Source organism: Mustela erminea, chromosome 11 (assembly GCF_009829155.1).
Source record: "Mustela erminea isolate mMusErm1 chromosome 11, mMusErm1.Pri, whole genome shotgun sequence".
Taxonomy (NCBI): domain Eukaryota; kingdom Metazoa; phylum Chordata; class Mammalia; order Carnivora; family Mustelidae; genus Mustela; species Mustela erminea.
The window spans coordinates 27,997,398-28,013,679 of record NC_045624.1 but is presented as its reverse complement, the minus strand read 5'-3'; the positions used below and the strand labels follow the sequence as shown (position 1 = coordinate 28,013,679).

At 39.7% G+C, this 16,282-nt stretch overlaps 2 protein-coding genes and 1 pseudogene across 22 annotated transcripts in view; all 3 read right to left on the bottom strand.

Moving 5' to 3' along the window:
• Positions 1-16,282, bottom strand: part of CADPS2 (calcium dependent secretion activator 2) — a 535,725-nt gene that overhangs the window by 206,280 nt on the left and 313,163 nt on the right. The gene's annotated exons all lie outside the window — the stretch shown is intronic.
• On the bottom strand, positions 13,227-14,675 carry LOC116569493 (annotated as a pseudogene).
• Positions 14,689-15,487, bottom strand: LOC116569457 (kinesin-like protein KIF22). Its single transcript, XM_032305764.1, has one exon. It carries the CDS (start codon positions 15,318-15,320, stop codon positions 14,796-14,798), a length of 525 nt encoding a protein of 174 aa, XP_032161655.1. The 5' UTR covers positions 15,321-15,487; the 3' UTR covers positions 14,689-14,795.

Genomic DNA, 16,282 nt, shown 5'->3' with positions numbered 1-16,282 from the left:
CTCACATCATACTGTAAGAACTAAGTAAGATTATATATAAAGGGCCTAGCTCCTTTAAATATATTGAAAGCAATTACTTTGCTTTATTTTGACGTCACGGGTATAAGAAATCATATGCTTTATCATCTTGCTAATTAGTAGTGTAACAGATGTGTACTCTAAAAGGGTAATATCCTACCAGATTATGGATACATGTCCTACTTCAACTGCTGCTTGCTGCGGTCAAGGACTCCTTCCAGTACACTCACATGACTTGACTTGTACAGAAGGGACACAAGCTATTACTTCTATTGACCATATATTCCTTTCAGAACTAATGAAGAATATCACTGCATCACTGATGAAACGTTGACAAGAATTCCATGGCAAATAGACCTTGTTTTAAAGGGTAATGGTGTGGGGCGCCTGGGTGGCTCAGTGGGTTAAAGCCTCTGCCTTCGGCTCAGGTCATGATCTCAGGGTCCTGGGATTGAGCCCCGCATCAGGCTCTCTGCTTGGCAGGGAGCCTGCTTCCCACCACCCCCCACCTGTCTCCCTGCCTACTTGTGATCTCTGTCAAATAAATAAAATCTTTTAAAATAAATAAATAGAAGGTAATGGTGAGATTGCAGGTTGATGGGATGCAATATTGAAACCATCACCACCAAAAATGACTCTCATGTTATTTGGAGCTTTTTAGAACTTTTTCAAAGAACTTCACCATAAGTCTTACTCTTAATTTCCAACCAAACCAGAGGATGAGGGGATAAGAAGACCTTAGAAGAAGAAACCCTAGACCACCTCTCACTGTTAGAGAAAGGGAGAAAATCTGTAATAGGGCAAGGCATCCTTATAGAAATCATGTTTGTAATTGGGTTTCTCCAAACCCAAATTTTATAATATAATCTCCACAGAACAAGCCAGAAGACACAAGAAAATATTAGACAACATTTAAATATTTTCCAAAACTCAAGAAAATGGCTAAACTTTACCAAATGCAAACACTTTCCCGTATAAATACTTTTTCTCCTTTAACCATCAGTATGGTGATTTACCTTGGTGGGTTTTCTGATGTTAAACATCCTTACATTTACAGAAAACAATGTTTTATTAAGTTAAATTAGATATAAATATTCTCAGCATTGGCAAAGAACACAAATCACCAAATTCATTATCTGTAAATTGATGATGATTCATAACATTCACACACAGACACTGAATGACTTCAACAACCGTAGTCTGCTTCAAAAACGGTATACACCGAACAGTGGAGTGAGACAAGAAAGGAAATATTTGTTTTAAAATTCCAATAGATACTATTTTTTGATGCAACATGGTACACATGCCATGTTAGAATCTAATTCTTTCATATCTAGTCAAAATTATTTTTCACAGGTAAAATATTAAATATTTATGTCGTGAGTTTTAGTTTTTGGCCACACATTTTTTTTTTTTTGGAATTGTGAATCTGTCAGATTTCTTTGTATTTATTCTCCTTGGATGTCCCTGAACGTCTTTGATGTAAAAACTAGTATTCCTCAGGGCCCCTGGGTGGCTCAGTGGGTTAAGCATCTGCCTTCAGCTCAGGTCACGATCCCGTCCTGGGATCGAGCCCTGAGCCGGGCTGCCGGCTTGACAAGGAGTCTGCTGTTCCCTCTCCCTCCATCCCTTCCCAAAGCTCATGTTCTCTCTCGCTCTCTCAAATAAATCTTTCAAAACTAACAAAAAACCATTTCTCATCAAATTTGGGAAGTTGTTGGCCATTATTTTCAAATTATTTTTCTCGCTTTTCTTCTGAGAGTTCCATTAGGTGTCTGTTGGTGGTGCTACACGGATTTCCAGCCATCTCTGGACAATCACTGTTCCTTTGTTCTTCCCTTCCTTTATTTCTGTTCCTCGGACTGGATAGCCTCAATTGCCCATTATCATTTATATGGATTCTTCTGTCAGCTCCAATCTCCTTTTGAGTCCCATTAGTGAATTTTTAATATCCATTAAAAAATTTTTTTTTAAATCTATTCGTTTGACAGACAGAGATCACAAGTAGGCAGGAAGAGAGAGAGAGAGAAGCAGGCTCCCTGCCGAGCAGAAAGCCCGATGTGGGGCTCGATCCCAGGACCCTGAGATCTTGACCTGAGCCGAAGGCAGAGGCTTTAACCCACTGAGCCATCCAGGCGCCCCTATTTTTTGATTTTTAAATGCCAGATTTTTAAAAATAATTTCTTTCCTTATTGACATTCTCTCTCTCTCTCTTTTTAAAGATTTTACTTATTTATTTATTTGTCAGAGAGAGAGAGAGCGTACAAGCAGATACAGTGGTAGGCAGAGGCAGAGAGAGAAGCAGGCTCCCTGCCAAGCAAGGAGCCCGATGGGGGACTTGATCTCAGGACCTGGGATCATGACCTGAGCTGAAGGCAGTGACTTAGCAGACTGAGCCACCCAGGCATCCCGGCATTCTCTCTCTCTTTTTTTTTTTTTTTTTAAAGATTTTATTTATTTATTTGACAGAGAGAGATCACAAGTAGGCATAGAGGCAGGCAGAGAGAGAGAGAGAGAGGAGGAAGCAGGCTCCCTGCTCAGCAGAGAGCCTGATGCGGGACTCGATCCCAGGACCCTGAGATCATGACTGAGCCGGCATCCTCTTTTTGATGAGACATTGTTTCATAATTTTTTCTATAGTTTTTAGCTTTGGAAAATATTTAAATGTTGTCTAATATTGTCCTGTGTCTTCTGCCTTATTTTATGGAGATTATATTATGATAAAATAATAGCCACACTAGGGTTGAACTCAAGATCCTGAGATCAAGACTTGAGCTGAAATCAAGAGTAGGATGCTTAACTAAGCCACCCAGATGCTCTTTTTAAATTTAGACAGAATTAAGTAGAATAAAAATGTTGGCTCCTCAGTCATGCTAGCCACATTGTAAGTATTTAAAGCCACATACAGTCTCCACATTGTGATAAATAAAATAATGAAAAAAATATCAGACCCCGTGGAGTTTAAGACCCTGTGGAGCTGAAAGAAACTGGGAATTCAAGTTAGATCATAGCAGTTCAACCTACTGGATGGTTCAGGTACCTATTTCCATCACTGAAGTTCTACTAGACAGTGTTGATACAGAGAAAGAACATTCACAAAACAATTGAAAGAATTTAAAACGGAAAGTGAATTGGCAGGGAAGAATGAACACATGAATCACAAAAGAAGAAGCCTGAGTAGTAGAAAGGCATAGGAATAGACATTCAAACTTAGGAAACATAATAAAACATTATTTCCCACTCATCAGGAAAAGCAACAATTAGAAATGTACATGTACTAATTTTGAGTAATGATACAGGGAAGTAGGATTGTAATAGGAACAGATAATCTGGAAAAGCAATCCTGGAATACTTCATTAAGTATGTGTATGTCTGATTCCTGGCTACATGTGGTGGAGAAATTTTTACATAGGCCTACAAATGGACACAAAGGGAGACAATTGGGAGTACTACTTATTATGACGGAGACAATTCAGGTGTTCATCATTAGAAGACTGCATAGATAAATGTGATAAAAACTATGGAATGTTACATAGTAAGAAGAAATGACCTAGAATAATATGCAACAATGTACACAATCTCAAACTTACTATTTTATTCTTGAATTTTAAAAGTCTGTTGAATCATAACTACATTTATAAGTTGCCATGTAGTGTTAACAGACCTTATAATTCATACATTATCATGTAACTTTGTGTTGACATCATTTATTCATTAAAGGTTTTTCCCGAATTGTGATACATGCCAAAGCAAAATATCAATATCCCCGAAACCCGAAAGGAATTTAGGAATTCAACTTAGTGTTACAGCAATATAAAAACCATACTAAAGTTTATGATTCTATGAACTCCATTCTTTCAACTTCAATAATCCAATAAAAATTAAATTGTACCAAATTAAAGAAACATTAACAATTTTATGATTGTTAACCTTTCTTAACCATAAATCATTTTAACAAAGTCTGTTGTGGGTATGCTGTTGAGTTTGGAACTAAATTTATATCTCAGCTCTTACAAATAGTCAAACTAATTATTTCAGAATGAATGTAGAATGACACTTTAATTAGTAATGCGTCTCCTGGCAATTAAGATTCTCTTACTTGTCTTAGCAATTAAAATGGCAAGACATATTATTAAGGTCCCATGATTCTTCATACCTCTTCCTGACAATTACTATGAGAAACATTAAAGGGACGATCATAGCTATAATCCATTCACCGAATATTTGGTAGCAGGATAAACACTTACTCCTCTCTGCCTCGTAATTTTTCATTTCATGCATATTACCTATCAATCATTAATGCAATTTGTGCTCTGTATCATAAAGTTCAATTTTTCATTTTATATAATTACAACCAATTGATTTTATAGAAATGTAAGTTGCAGGAATAATTTTAATTAAGAAATAATTTTTAACCCATTTATTCATGAAATGACTTTAATGGTCAGAACATTAATGTGGTTGATGGGAGCAAAAATATCAGAGCTGAAAATGAGACCTCTAAAACTACTCTAAATCAAATATATTAAATAATGAAGATATATGCATAAAATTATTAATATTGCTGATAGGATCAGAGAATAAAGAAGGACTTTCATTTCTAACTTTTAAATATCTAAACTTTTAAGAGTATGAGGTAGACTTTTATGCCCTCTTTGATGATTCCCTTATAACTCATTTTTTATAATGCCTGTTACTACTATAATATGAAAACATCTCAGTGTTACACAAACTATACAATTCTATGCCATAAAATTAAAACATGGTACCTAACACTTCATTCTCTCAGATTTACTTAGAAAGTCTAATGGTCAAACCTTTGAACAATAGAGATGTCTATAATTAAGTGCAAGTTTTGGAAATTTAAACAGAACCTATCAAAAGTCTACAACTGTGCCTTAAGGTCAAGGCAAAGGCTAAACTTATGGGAAACGTGTCCTCCTTTGAATAAAAAGGTGTATTTGTGTCGGGGCGCCTGGTTGGCTCAGTGGGTTAAAGCCTCTGTTTTCGGATCAGGTCATGATCCCAGGGTCCTGGGATTGAGCCCCACAACGGGCTCTCTGCTCAGCAAGGAGCCTGCTTCTTCCTCCCTCTCTGCCTGCCTCTCTGCCTACTTACGATCTCTGTCTGTCAAATAAATAAATAAAATATTTTTTAAAAAGGTGTATTTCTGTCTAAAGCTAAAGTGGTAATGGCAAAGCATTATTAATTTTTAAATGCCAGATTTTTAAAAGAATTTCTTGCGTTATTGACATTCTCTTTTTGATGAGACATTGTTTCATAATTTATTCTAAGAAGCTTATCCATACTCTCTGAAGTATTTCCAACCTGAAACATTACCTTCCTGTTCTCTTGTAGCTATCATGCTCATCTTACACTAGTTTACTCATTTCAGGTCCACTCCTTATTCATTTTTGAAATCGGGGTATGAAGGACAGACAACACTGGTTTCAGGTGTACAATATAACAATGCAATACTTGTATATGCTGGGAAACGATCACAGGAAGTCTGGTTAACATCCATCACCTCCCAGTCATGCATTTTTCCCTTGTGATGAGAGCTTTCAAGACCTTCTCCCCTTAGCAATGTCCAAATATGCAACACAGTATTATTAACTCCAGTCACCGTGCTGTATATTATATCCCCATGACTTACCTTATAACTAGAAGTTTGTACTTTTTGATTCCCTTCACTCAGTCAATTTTTCTGCCTTGGTCATCATAGTCTATATCAGCCTGGAGATCTAGATGATCAAGTTTGATTAGCTTTCCTCCTGTAGCTTTTCACATTTCATTACCGGAGTTGAGCCCTCTCATCCTTCTTAAATATTTGCCATATTTGTTTCATTCAATATTCATAAAAACACAATTCTCACAACCACGACCGACTGGGATAATATTTTTTCAGTAAACAGATACTGATCTCAAATACTCATATTCTTGTTCTGTCACTGACCAATGAAAATTATACTCCACTGACTCGAGCAATACTTCTGTGTGTCTATCAAATACCCACAAGGAGTTAAAAAGCAAAGATTGTCTGTTTTTGAATTCTTGTATAAGGGCTTTTGGAAACAGCTTCAAACCACCATTTAAAATAGATTTTGTGAACCACTTATTTAGGATCTTTTTTCAACCGGGATAGTGAAGTCATTGAAGAAGCATCACCTGTTAGACCACTATATTCTCTCTATATGATTATGCTCTATTTTGCCAGCTTGTTCCCCATTTTACAGTTCTCTTCATTTTCTTTTTTAAAGATTTTATTTATTTATTTGACAGACAGAGGTCACAAGTAGGCAGAGAAGCAGGCAGAGAGTGAGGAGGAAGCAGGCTCCCTGCTGAGCAAAGAGCCCGATGTGGGGCTGGATCCCAGGATCCTGAGATCATGACCTGAGCTGAAGGCAGAGGCCTTAACCCACTGAGCCACCCAGGCACCCCTTCATTTTCTAAGCCTACGCTATTAGGTTAACAACTGTTCTATTTCAATGGGGGAAGTGAGGAGCTTTAATGTATTTCTCCTGCTGATTAATGTTAAATATCACTTTTTTTTTTTTTTTTTTAATAATCTCTACGTCCAACATGGAGCTTGAACTCATAACACCGACAAGAGGCGTGTCCTCTGCCAACTGAGCCGGCCAGGCAGCCCAAACACCACTACTCTAACAGCAGATTTCACCCATCCATTCTTTCTCTCAAAGAGTCTGGCACACGGTTATCAATAAATGCTGTGGAATGACTCATTTGGAAAAACCACACCTGATCAAACAACAGTGACTAATATGTTCCAGTCTACAAGAAGCTAATCATAACTGGCCACAGTGTGAATGATTCTAATTCTATGATAGAGGATGTTCTGGGCATCTGTGCACGCAAGGTCAGGATATCTAAGTTAGCCTGAAGTGGAAATAGGAGGAGTATCAAGTAATTTTTATAACTGCCTCTTAATTTGAAAGTACATAAAAATCAACCAACTGTCATTATTTAATTTGCGTTGGCCAACGTTCTGAAGCCTAGATGCAAAGTAACAGTGAAAGTCAGGATTCCTTCCCTGTCTTCAGAAGAATACACAACTCTACAAAGAAAATAAAATTTTTGAAGGTCTATCAAAAGAAGACAGTATGGTAAAAGCCAAAGATGACAAAAGAATCTTACAGCTGAAGGCAATGCATATTGCTACAACTGTTGGTAGAACTTGAGAAAGGGTAGCATTATCTTGTAAAGGTAACATTTACACTGTCATCAATTCAGCATTTTTACTCTTAGGTAAACTCTCAAAAGAAACAGCATATATGTACCAGGAGAGCTACACAAGATGCTTTTAGTAGCACTGTCTCAAGTAGCCAAAATATGGAAAATCTGGAAATCACTAAAATGCCCACTTTGGTAAAATGGATAAATTACCATATATTTATAGAAGGCATACTATACATAATATACAGGCAAGATCACATACATAATTACATGTGTAGATAACTATTATAGACTATAGCAATGGCCAAGGATTAGGACTAATCCAATTCTGTGCATCTGATATGTAGAAGAGGGGGAAAAAGTGAATAGGCTTTGGCAGCAGGGTAAGAGTGTACAGTATCAGCCTTTGTTATGTAACATATCACCCTAAAATATCAATCATTTATTATTTCTCATAAACCCATTATTCGCTGAGCATTACTATGGATCTGATCAAGGCTCTACATGACCCACTCATCAATCTATGAGTCAGTCCTAAATTGGTTAGCTGGCTCTGTTCATTTCGTTGGAGCTCACTCACGTCTGAGACCTTGGCCAGAGCAACTGGGCTTATTCCTTTCTACTCCTGTAGTGATCGAGCCTATATGTATGTCCTCATGATGAAGGCAGAGAGCATGACAGGAAGTAAGAATTCCTTGAGTGCTTTCTGAAGCCTCTGCCTATGCCAAGTTTGCTACTGTTCCAGGGGCCAAAGCAAGTCACATGGCTGAGCCCCATGTTGGAAGGAACATATAGGGCAAAAGATGAAGTTGAGGGAGTCCATTTATTGGATCCATTTACATAATCAACCCACCATGTGTACAAAGAATGAATTTTCCAAATAAACCTGTCTCTTCTTTCAATACAACAAAGGCCATGTTGGCTGACTAAAGGGTTTATGTAAGGAAGGTGCTAGGCAGACAGAACGAAGGAAAGCCCATTCTTCTGGTATAAGACGACCCATGAGAAGATGACCAGTTCCCTCAAAACCAGGGGTGTGGGGACAAAGTTATTTGGCAGTCAGTGGACAGTCTGCTCCTGAAAAAGCTTCCAGAGGAAACAAAAGGCTTTTCTTGGCACACCATACTAGTGCAAGAAAACATGTAACCTCATACTAGACCCATGCTCGTTAAGTATGAATGGAAGAAATAAGGTTGAGTTGGTAAAAGCATGGTTGGGCATGTGAACAGACTGATTTTCCTCAAGCTAGAGGTTTGCACTGAGTAGCCGAAGGTGAAAAGTTTGAAAAAGATTACATGGTGGGGTGAGGGGGCACCTGGGTGGCTCAGTTGGTGAAGCATCACCTTCAGTTCAGGTCATGATCTCAGGGTCCTGGGATTGAGCCCCGCATCAGGCTCCCTGCTCAGAACAAGGAGTCTGCTTGTTCCTCTCCCTCTGCTTCTGCCCCTCCCCTGGCTTGTGCTCTCTCTCTCAAATAAAAAAATAAACTCTTTAATAAAAGGCTACGTGGGGCCACATTTTTGAGGCATTGGAATGCTAGGCTAAAGAATGTGAATGTAATCCCATTAGCAGTGGGAAGCACCGAAATTTGGGGGCAGAAATAAAAGTAGTATTCTGAAATCCTGAACAGTTTGGAAAACAGATGAATACAGGCAGATCGGTATAAAAGTGTTGACACAGGGTTTTTTTTGTGGGGGGCGGAGTGGGGGGGTAGAGACTGAATTAGTGTTGGGAGAAGGAATGGAAAGAGATTTGTTGTTGGAAATACTGTGGAGAGAGAGGGATTAACTACCGAGTGAGGAGAAAGTGGTTAAAGACAAACTTAAAGACCTAATGGGCCAAAATGTTACCAATCTCACAAAGGCAGAAATAGCGCATATTCAGATTTTCTGGCTGATGTTTCGTCTACTGCTATAGCTCTCTAACACACAGTCATTTTAAAAATTTCAGAAGTATGGATATACGAAATAAGCAAAGGCACTAAATTATATATTCACATTTTGTAAAAAGGTTTTATTTATTTGACAGACAGAGATCACAAGTAGGGAGAGAGGCAGGCAGAGAGGGAGGGGGAAGCAGGGTCCCCGCTGAGCAGAGAGCCCGATGCGGGGCTCAATCCCAGGACCCTGGGATCATCATGAGCTGAAGGCAGAGGCTTTAACCCAGTGAGCCACCCAGGCACCCCTATATTCACACTTTTTAAAGGCAACACTGATTTTCTAAATCATGAAAATAAAATTTTCTTCTGATGTGGAGACCAATGTACTATCCTTAAGGATATGAAGGGTCCCAGGATGAGTGATTAGACATTTTAATACTTGAGAACTCTGTGCTCTCTCTCTTCATGTCATTAACATTGGTATTAATGTTAAAGTTATGTGATATTAATGTTAAAGTTGTGATGATTCTTTTTATAATCAGAACATCCATCCATCCATCGAGCTGAAACAAGTTCATTTGCTATCTTCCTCATTATCAACTGAATGATTTTCAGACATTTCAAATAGAGTCTTGATATGAAACCATGGCTGTGATGTGATTTTATGTCCCATTACCAATGCCCCATTTTGTTAAACTCTAGTATGATCACACAGAGAGGATTAGCAATACTTCTTAGGACCGGATATTCTTTGTGAAAAGAATGCCAGGACTAAATACATTCATAGAAGAGTTAGGATTACTTTAAAAGAGATTTCATTTAATCGATTCTGTATTCCCATGTGCTGTTCTACCCATAACTATTTTCCACTGACACCCATTTTCTTCACTTTGGGTCAGTCATTAACAGCACCCCTCCCCCCCCAAACCTACTGTGCTCTTTTGTCCAAATGAGGCTAGCTTTGCAGAAATGAATATTGACTTAGTTTTTTTTTTTTTTTTTTGCTGACATGGTCCTTAACTACTGCCTGGCTTCATCCTGTTTTCTAGTTCATGCACTCTTCAGGCTCCTAAATTTCTTCCTATTTTGGACCCACACTAGGCTCTGACCTCTTTGCAATCTTTACACAAGCTGACCGCACTCACAGATTCTTGGCTTGGCTTGGTTCCTCCTCCGTGCCACTCCCTCCCCTCTGATGGACCCTTGAGGCTTCCTGTCTCTGACAGTCAAGGCCCTGGTCTTTCTCTTTGTTCTTCTTTGTCAGTTGTTGGGGAGAGTATTTTCATGAAGTTTTTGGGGGGGCCAATGTAAATGGAGTTAAAGTGTTCATGACACAGAACTGACAGAATAAATTCTGAAATAAATATGACTTTTAAATCAGGAATTACTGTAGAAAGAAAAAAGCAAAAGACTTTTACTGATTCCACAAAGACAGTCTAAGGACTTTGAATTTCAAGTTTTTTAGACAAGAATACGTTTTTTCATAAGTCTCTAGATTTCTAGTCCTATTTAAGGCTTTGGACTACTAAAACCTATTGTAATTCCTCTGGAGAAATATCTTGAACCATATTCCAACAAAGAGTGGTATCAATTAGATAATGGCATAATTTGAAGTTTATATCCAATCAATCCAATGCTTCTTTCAAATACAGAAGAACAATGAACATAAATTCTGTATTCTGTTCTTTCTTTGGAAAGAGAACACTCTAGTATTTATTTAGCTTCTACTAATCAGTAGGCAGTTTTCTAAACAACTAGGTTTAAAAATAGCAATAAGACAATGTAAATTTTCCTCTGGAAATTAGACTTCGTTGGGGGTGGGGCATTAGTCAACAGCAAATCACCCAAACGGAGATACCGCTCTAGTGATAAGACAAACAACAGCTAGTAAATATAACATCAGGTAATGAGAAGAGCTTAAAGAATGAAGCCCGTCGGAAGAGAAACCCGGCAGCGAGGAGAGAAAGGCACTCTTTGGTGGAGGGTGGGAAGGATGGGCACCCCAGCCCGCTAGCTCAGAGAACCAACAGGTGCGGGGGCAGAGGTTGGGGGAAAGTTTTAGTAGTGTCCCCCACTGGGAAGGGCCTGTTACAGGAACCAGCTGAGAACACTCAAGCAGCACCTTCAGAACCCCCATCTCAATGACGCCAACCTCTCCCAGAGATTATTTTCATAAAACATCAGCATATTTAATTAGAGGAATTATTCAACTACATGAATGTCTTGGGTGGTATGGTAACTACAGAGTGCACGGTTTGGAATCAGTAAGTGTTGAGTCAACTTTTCAATCCCTCCTTAAATGAGGCACATAAAACCAACTTAAAACACACAAATTAAAACTTATTTGGTATGTAAAAACAGAGATCAACAACTTATTGAAGAGTGGACAGATTTGAATACCACAACTAGCAAAACCTGACAGACTGCTTAGACCTATAAAGGATCCGTGCTTGTCTAATGAGTTAAGCAAGAAAATTAAAAGTAAAATTAGCCGCTGTCCTAAAAACAGGTGAGACATCACTAGTTATTTAAGATAACGGGCTTTGAAAGCTTTTTCCCTTTAAAAAAATAAGTTTAGAAATTTTCCCTTTATTTTAGCCCAGTGCAGTCATAGTAGCTTACTCTTCTCCTTGCTAAGAAATAATCTCCAGGTGTTTGGTTTTTTTGTTTGTTTTTGTTTTTGTTTTGTTTTGTTTTTAAAGATTTTATTTATTTATTTGGCAGACAGAGATCACAGGTAGGCAGAGAGGCAGGCAGAGAGAGAGGAGGAAGCAGGCTCCCTGCAGAGCAGAGAGCCCAATGCGGGGCTCGATCCCAGGACCCTGGGATCATGACCTGAGCCAAAAGCAGAGGCCTTAACCCACTGAGCCACCCAGGTGCCCCTGTTTTGTTTTGTTTTTAAGAACTTGAGCTTATCTGAGTGCTCATATATATTATTTTCCTTTTTTCTTCCTTTGGACAGAGAGAAGGCAAAATAAAGTTAGCAGCAAAAAATACACACACAAACCACCACTACCACCACCATCAGCTACATCCATTGTAGTTGTCAAATAAAAACACATTAAAGCCTAACAATTAAAGCACTGGGTCCTAGTGGGAGACATAATTTTTATATTCTGAAGGTATCAGGATATACACACCATTTCCCCATCTGTCTTTGAGAATTTTCTTCCAAATAAAATCTAACAATGTGTTTAAAACTAGAAGGTTTTATTACAGCTCATGGGACTATAATTTCTTAAAATAACCTTCATTCTGATAACCACCATTACTAGTTGACGGCGCATCTGCAGGGAACAGGCACTGTGCCACACGCTTTAGGAGTACATCTCATTTCTCGCTCGGGACAATTCAACTTTAGAGTTCAGAATAGTGAGGCTATGAGAAGTTAAGGAACTTGACTAAGTTTGCCTAAAAATGACAGGGCTCCAGTTTGAACCCAGGTCCAACTCCAAAGCCTGTGCTCTTAACCACTCTGTACCCTGTGCCTCCTGTTTATGGAGATGTCCTTAAAGAGAATGAGGTGGCTTGCAAGTCATTTACCTGTTTCCATCCTACCCGAAGAATGTGAACTAATTCTACCTTACTTTCCTTAGGATATCAAGTTTTAGGTTTAAAATAAAATTGAAAGAAATTTCAGAGCTGGAAAAAAACAAAAAATTTTTTAATGAGCTCAATATTCTGTTTTCAAGATGAGGAAACCAGGAAGGCACATGACTACAGACCCAAGGCAACCTGCAGGCAGAGCTGGCTAGAGCCTAGGTCCCCCCTGCTGCTCGGTAGCAGTCCTCATGGGTGCCTGAGAAGGAGCAAAAGGAAGTTGTCAAAGGTTGGGGGTAGTTGGAAACGGTGCCTTATTTTATTCTTTATCCATTTAATTGTTAACGGGGTTTCTTACTCAGCTAGTTAAATCACAGTGCAACAGGCTTAGTGTTTAAATTCCCAGAAAGACTTTATTAGAATCACATGGAGGACTGCTGCTCAAAAAGATTCATTTTCCCTTTTATGACCACTTTTAATCTGGGGGGCGCCTGGGTAGCTCAGTCATTAAGCGTCTGACTTCAGCTCAGGTCATGAACCCAGGCTCCTGGGATCAAACCCAGCAGCAGGCTCTGCCTCTCCCACTCCCCCTGTTTCCCTCTCCTGCTATCTCTTTGTCAAATAAATATAATCTTAAAAAAAAAAAAAAAGGACTCCCTTTAATCTTTAGAGCATCCTTTTGGGATTAGGCAGGAAGAAATAGAGAAGAGGAATAACCTAGAGCCCAGCAAATTTCTCATCAGCTCAACTTATTATCAACTCATTTCATAGCCAGAGGAAGCTTAGTTTCTCTGCCATCCATTTCCTGACACGCACTTCTGAATGATACTCTTCCAAGTGCAATGGTTGCACGATGGGTGAGAAGTGCTTGAATAGTGAAAAGGCTAGTCTATCACATTCTCACAGAAACCTCAAAGACTGAAGGACTGACCCTCTCCCCTAGCCAAGATCAAGTACCAGGTCACCTTCAACTCTAGAATTGAACAAATTGTAGATAATGCCTATTTCTCCGATAGTTTTTTTTTTTTTTTTTTTAAAGGAATGGATTTTGAGAAGATAAACTATGGGGCAGAGAGGTACAGAACAGAAAATGCAAATGCAAGGTGTTTTACTAATTGTTTTATTGCCACAACTAATTTGTCCAGATACTGACCTGTACGAAACACAGTAAATGTTCAAAGATTGAGGGGTTCCCTGACCCCTCAAGGCTAAAGATTTCAGTCTCTGGTATTTGGAATTTGGGTGGCAATCCTTGTTTTTGGCTGGATCACGGGTATGTGACACAGGCGATGCTTTTAACCAGACTGAAAGAGCAGAAAGGCCAGTTGGCCCAGACAGAAGCGGACGAAGTGTTTGGTTTCATGTGTCACCCAACTACCGAAGTTCCTCCCTCCTCACCATGCAGGGCCGGGGGGGGGGGGGGGGTTTTACTCCTTAGTACGGTCTGCAGGTGTCTTCTCTACATCCTGTTCCTCTAATGCCTGAGCTGCACACTCCACACAGTCCTGTTCTGTCTCCTCTGACATACTGGCATTGTTGATCATGGCCTTTTGGTCTCTCTCTCTCTCTCTTTTTTTTAAAGATTTTATTTATTTATTTGATAGAGACACAGGAAGAGAGGGAACACAAACAGGGAGTGGGAGAGGGAGAAGCAGGCCTTCTACTGAGCAGGGAGCCCAATGTGGGGCTCAATCCCTGGACCCTGGGATCATGACCTGAGCCGAAGGCAGACACCTAAAGACTGAGCCACCCAGGCACCCCTGTTTTGTTTCATCTTTTAATTATTTAATATTTATTTTTCCTTCTTTTAGAAGTGTCTCAACTCAATCATATACTTCCTTTAGGGTTTTATCAATAGTTAAAACACATTACTGCTGTGAGCTGGCCAGCTACTCCTGCCTGCACGCTGTACACATTAAGATACTCCTTCTCCAAATATGAAAACCCACAGCAAACACCATACTTGATGGTGAAAACGGGAAGCTTTTCCTGTAAGATCAGGAACAAGACAAGGACGTGTACGCGCACCACTTTTATTCAACATAATACTTTCCCCCCCCCAGAGTAAAAGCTGTATTTACATGACACGCAGTTATATGAGGATTTAAAAAACAAAACAAAAACATGGCACTGGAAGGAAAGGAGCTGGCAGTCAGGAGGGGCCTCAGTGCTGGCTCGCGGCGAGACCCAGGATGTTCGCCTTCATCTGTTTCCCGGATATGCCCTCCACGCGTTCCGGGTCCTCCAGCTGGCTGAAGGGGCCATGGAGCTCCCTCCTACCCACGATGAGCTGGGCCTTCTTTTGGCCAATGAACTGCAGGCTGCGCAGATCCCGGGCAGAGCCTTCATTCAGCAGATCTAATATTTTTTGGCGCCCATGAGCCAGTAGCTCCGGGCTGATCTGTAGCTCCCAGCAGTCCTCAGCCTTCTCCTCTGGCTCTGAAGCATCCAGGGACTCCAGCATTCTCTTCCAGCCTTTCTTCTTCAGGAAGTGGATCTTAGCATTTGGGGATGCTGCCTGCTCCTGAATCAGTTGTAAGGGCATCACCACAGCATTTTCGAGGGGCCTTGCTATAGTGTCTGTGCGGCGGGCAAGCGGTGGGAGCATTGTGGGAGACGAGTTCTCTTTATCCTTTGGGTCCATAGCCTCCTGGGCCAGAACCTTGGCTTCCAGTTCTTTTTGCTTCATCTTAAGCCTCTCAATCTCAATATGTGTTTGTCTGTGTCATCTTCAATTTCTTTCATGGTCGTTTGATAGTTCTCAGAGTACCAGTATTCCACCTCCTTGGTTGTTTATTTTTTAGGTACTTCTTTTTTTAAGATTTTATTTATTTATTTGAGAGAGAGAAAGCACAAGCAGGGGGAGTGGCAGGCAGAAGAGAAAGGGAGAAGCAGGCTCCCTGCTGAGGAGGGAGCCCAATGTGGGACTTGATCCCAGGATCCTGGGATCATGACCAGAGCCAAAGGCAATTAACCGATTCATCCAGGCACCCCTATTTTTAGGTATTTCTGATGCAATTGTAAATGGGATTTTTTTTTTATTTCTCTTTATACTACTTGGGTTTTGTGTAGAAGTGCAGATTTCTGTGTATTTTGAATCTTGTAACTTTACTAAGTTCATTTATCAGTTCTGATAGATTTTTGGTTGAGTCTCCAGGCTTTTCCTCAACATAGTATCATATCATCTGCAAATAGTGACAATTTTACTTCTCCCTTACCAATGTGGATCCTGTTCATTTCTTGTCCGACTGCTGTGGCTAGATATTCCGTGCTGATGAATTAGAATATTGTTGAACTAACCATACTACAAAAAAATCTACAGTTTCAATGAAATCCCTATTCAAATACCAAAAGCATCTTTCATAGAACTAGAATACTAAGTTTGTATGAAACCACAATAATCTTAAATATTAATAATTTTAAAATGGACCTGAACAGACATTTTCTAAAGATACGAAAAGATGCTCAACGTCCCTCATCATCAGGGAAACACAAATCAAAACCACAGTGAGATAGGACCTCACACCCCAGAATGGCTAGTATCAAAAAGGAGTAACAAGTGTTGGTGAGGATGTGGAAAAGGAAGCTGCACGCACTGTGGATAGGGATATAAATTGGCAGAGCCACTGTGGAAAACAGTATGGAGGTTCC

Bases quoted from the DNA above. Each gene is read 5' to 3' on its own strand.
- LOC116569457 (XM_032305764.1), bottom strand. From the start codon at position 15,320: ATGAAGCAAAAAGAACTGGAAGCCAAGGTTCTGGCCCAGGAGGCTATG.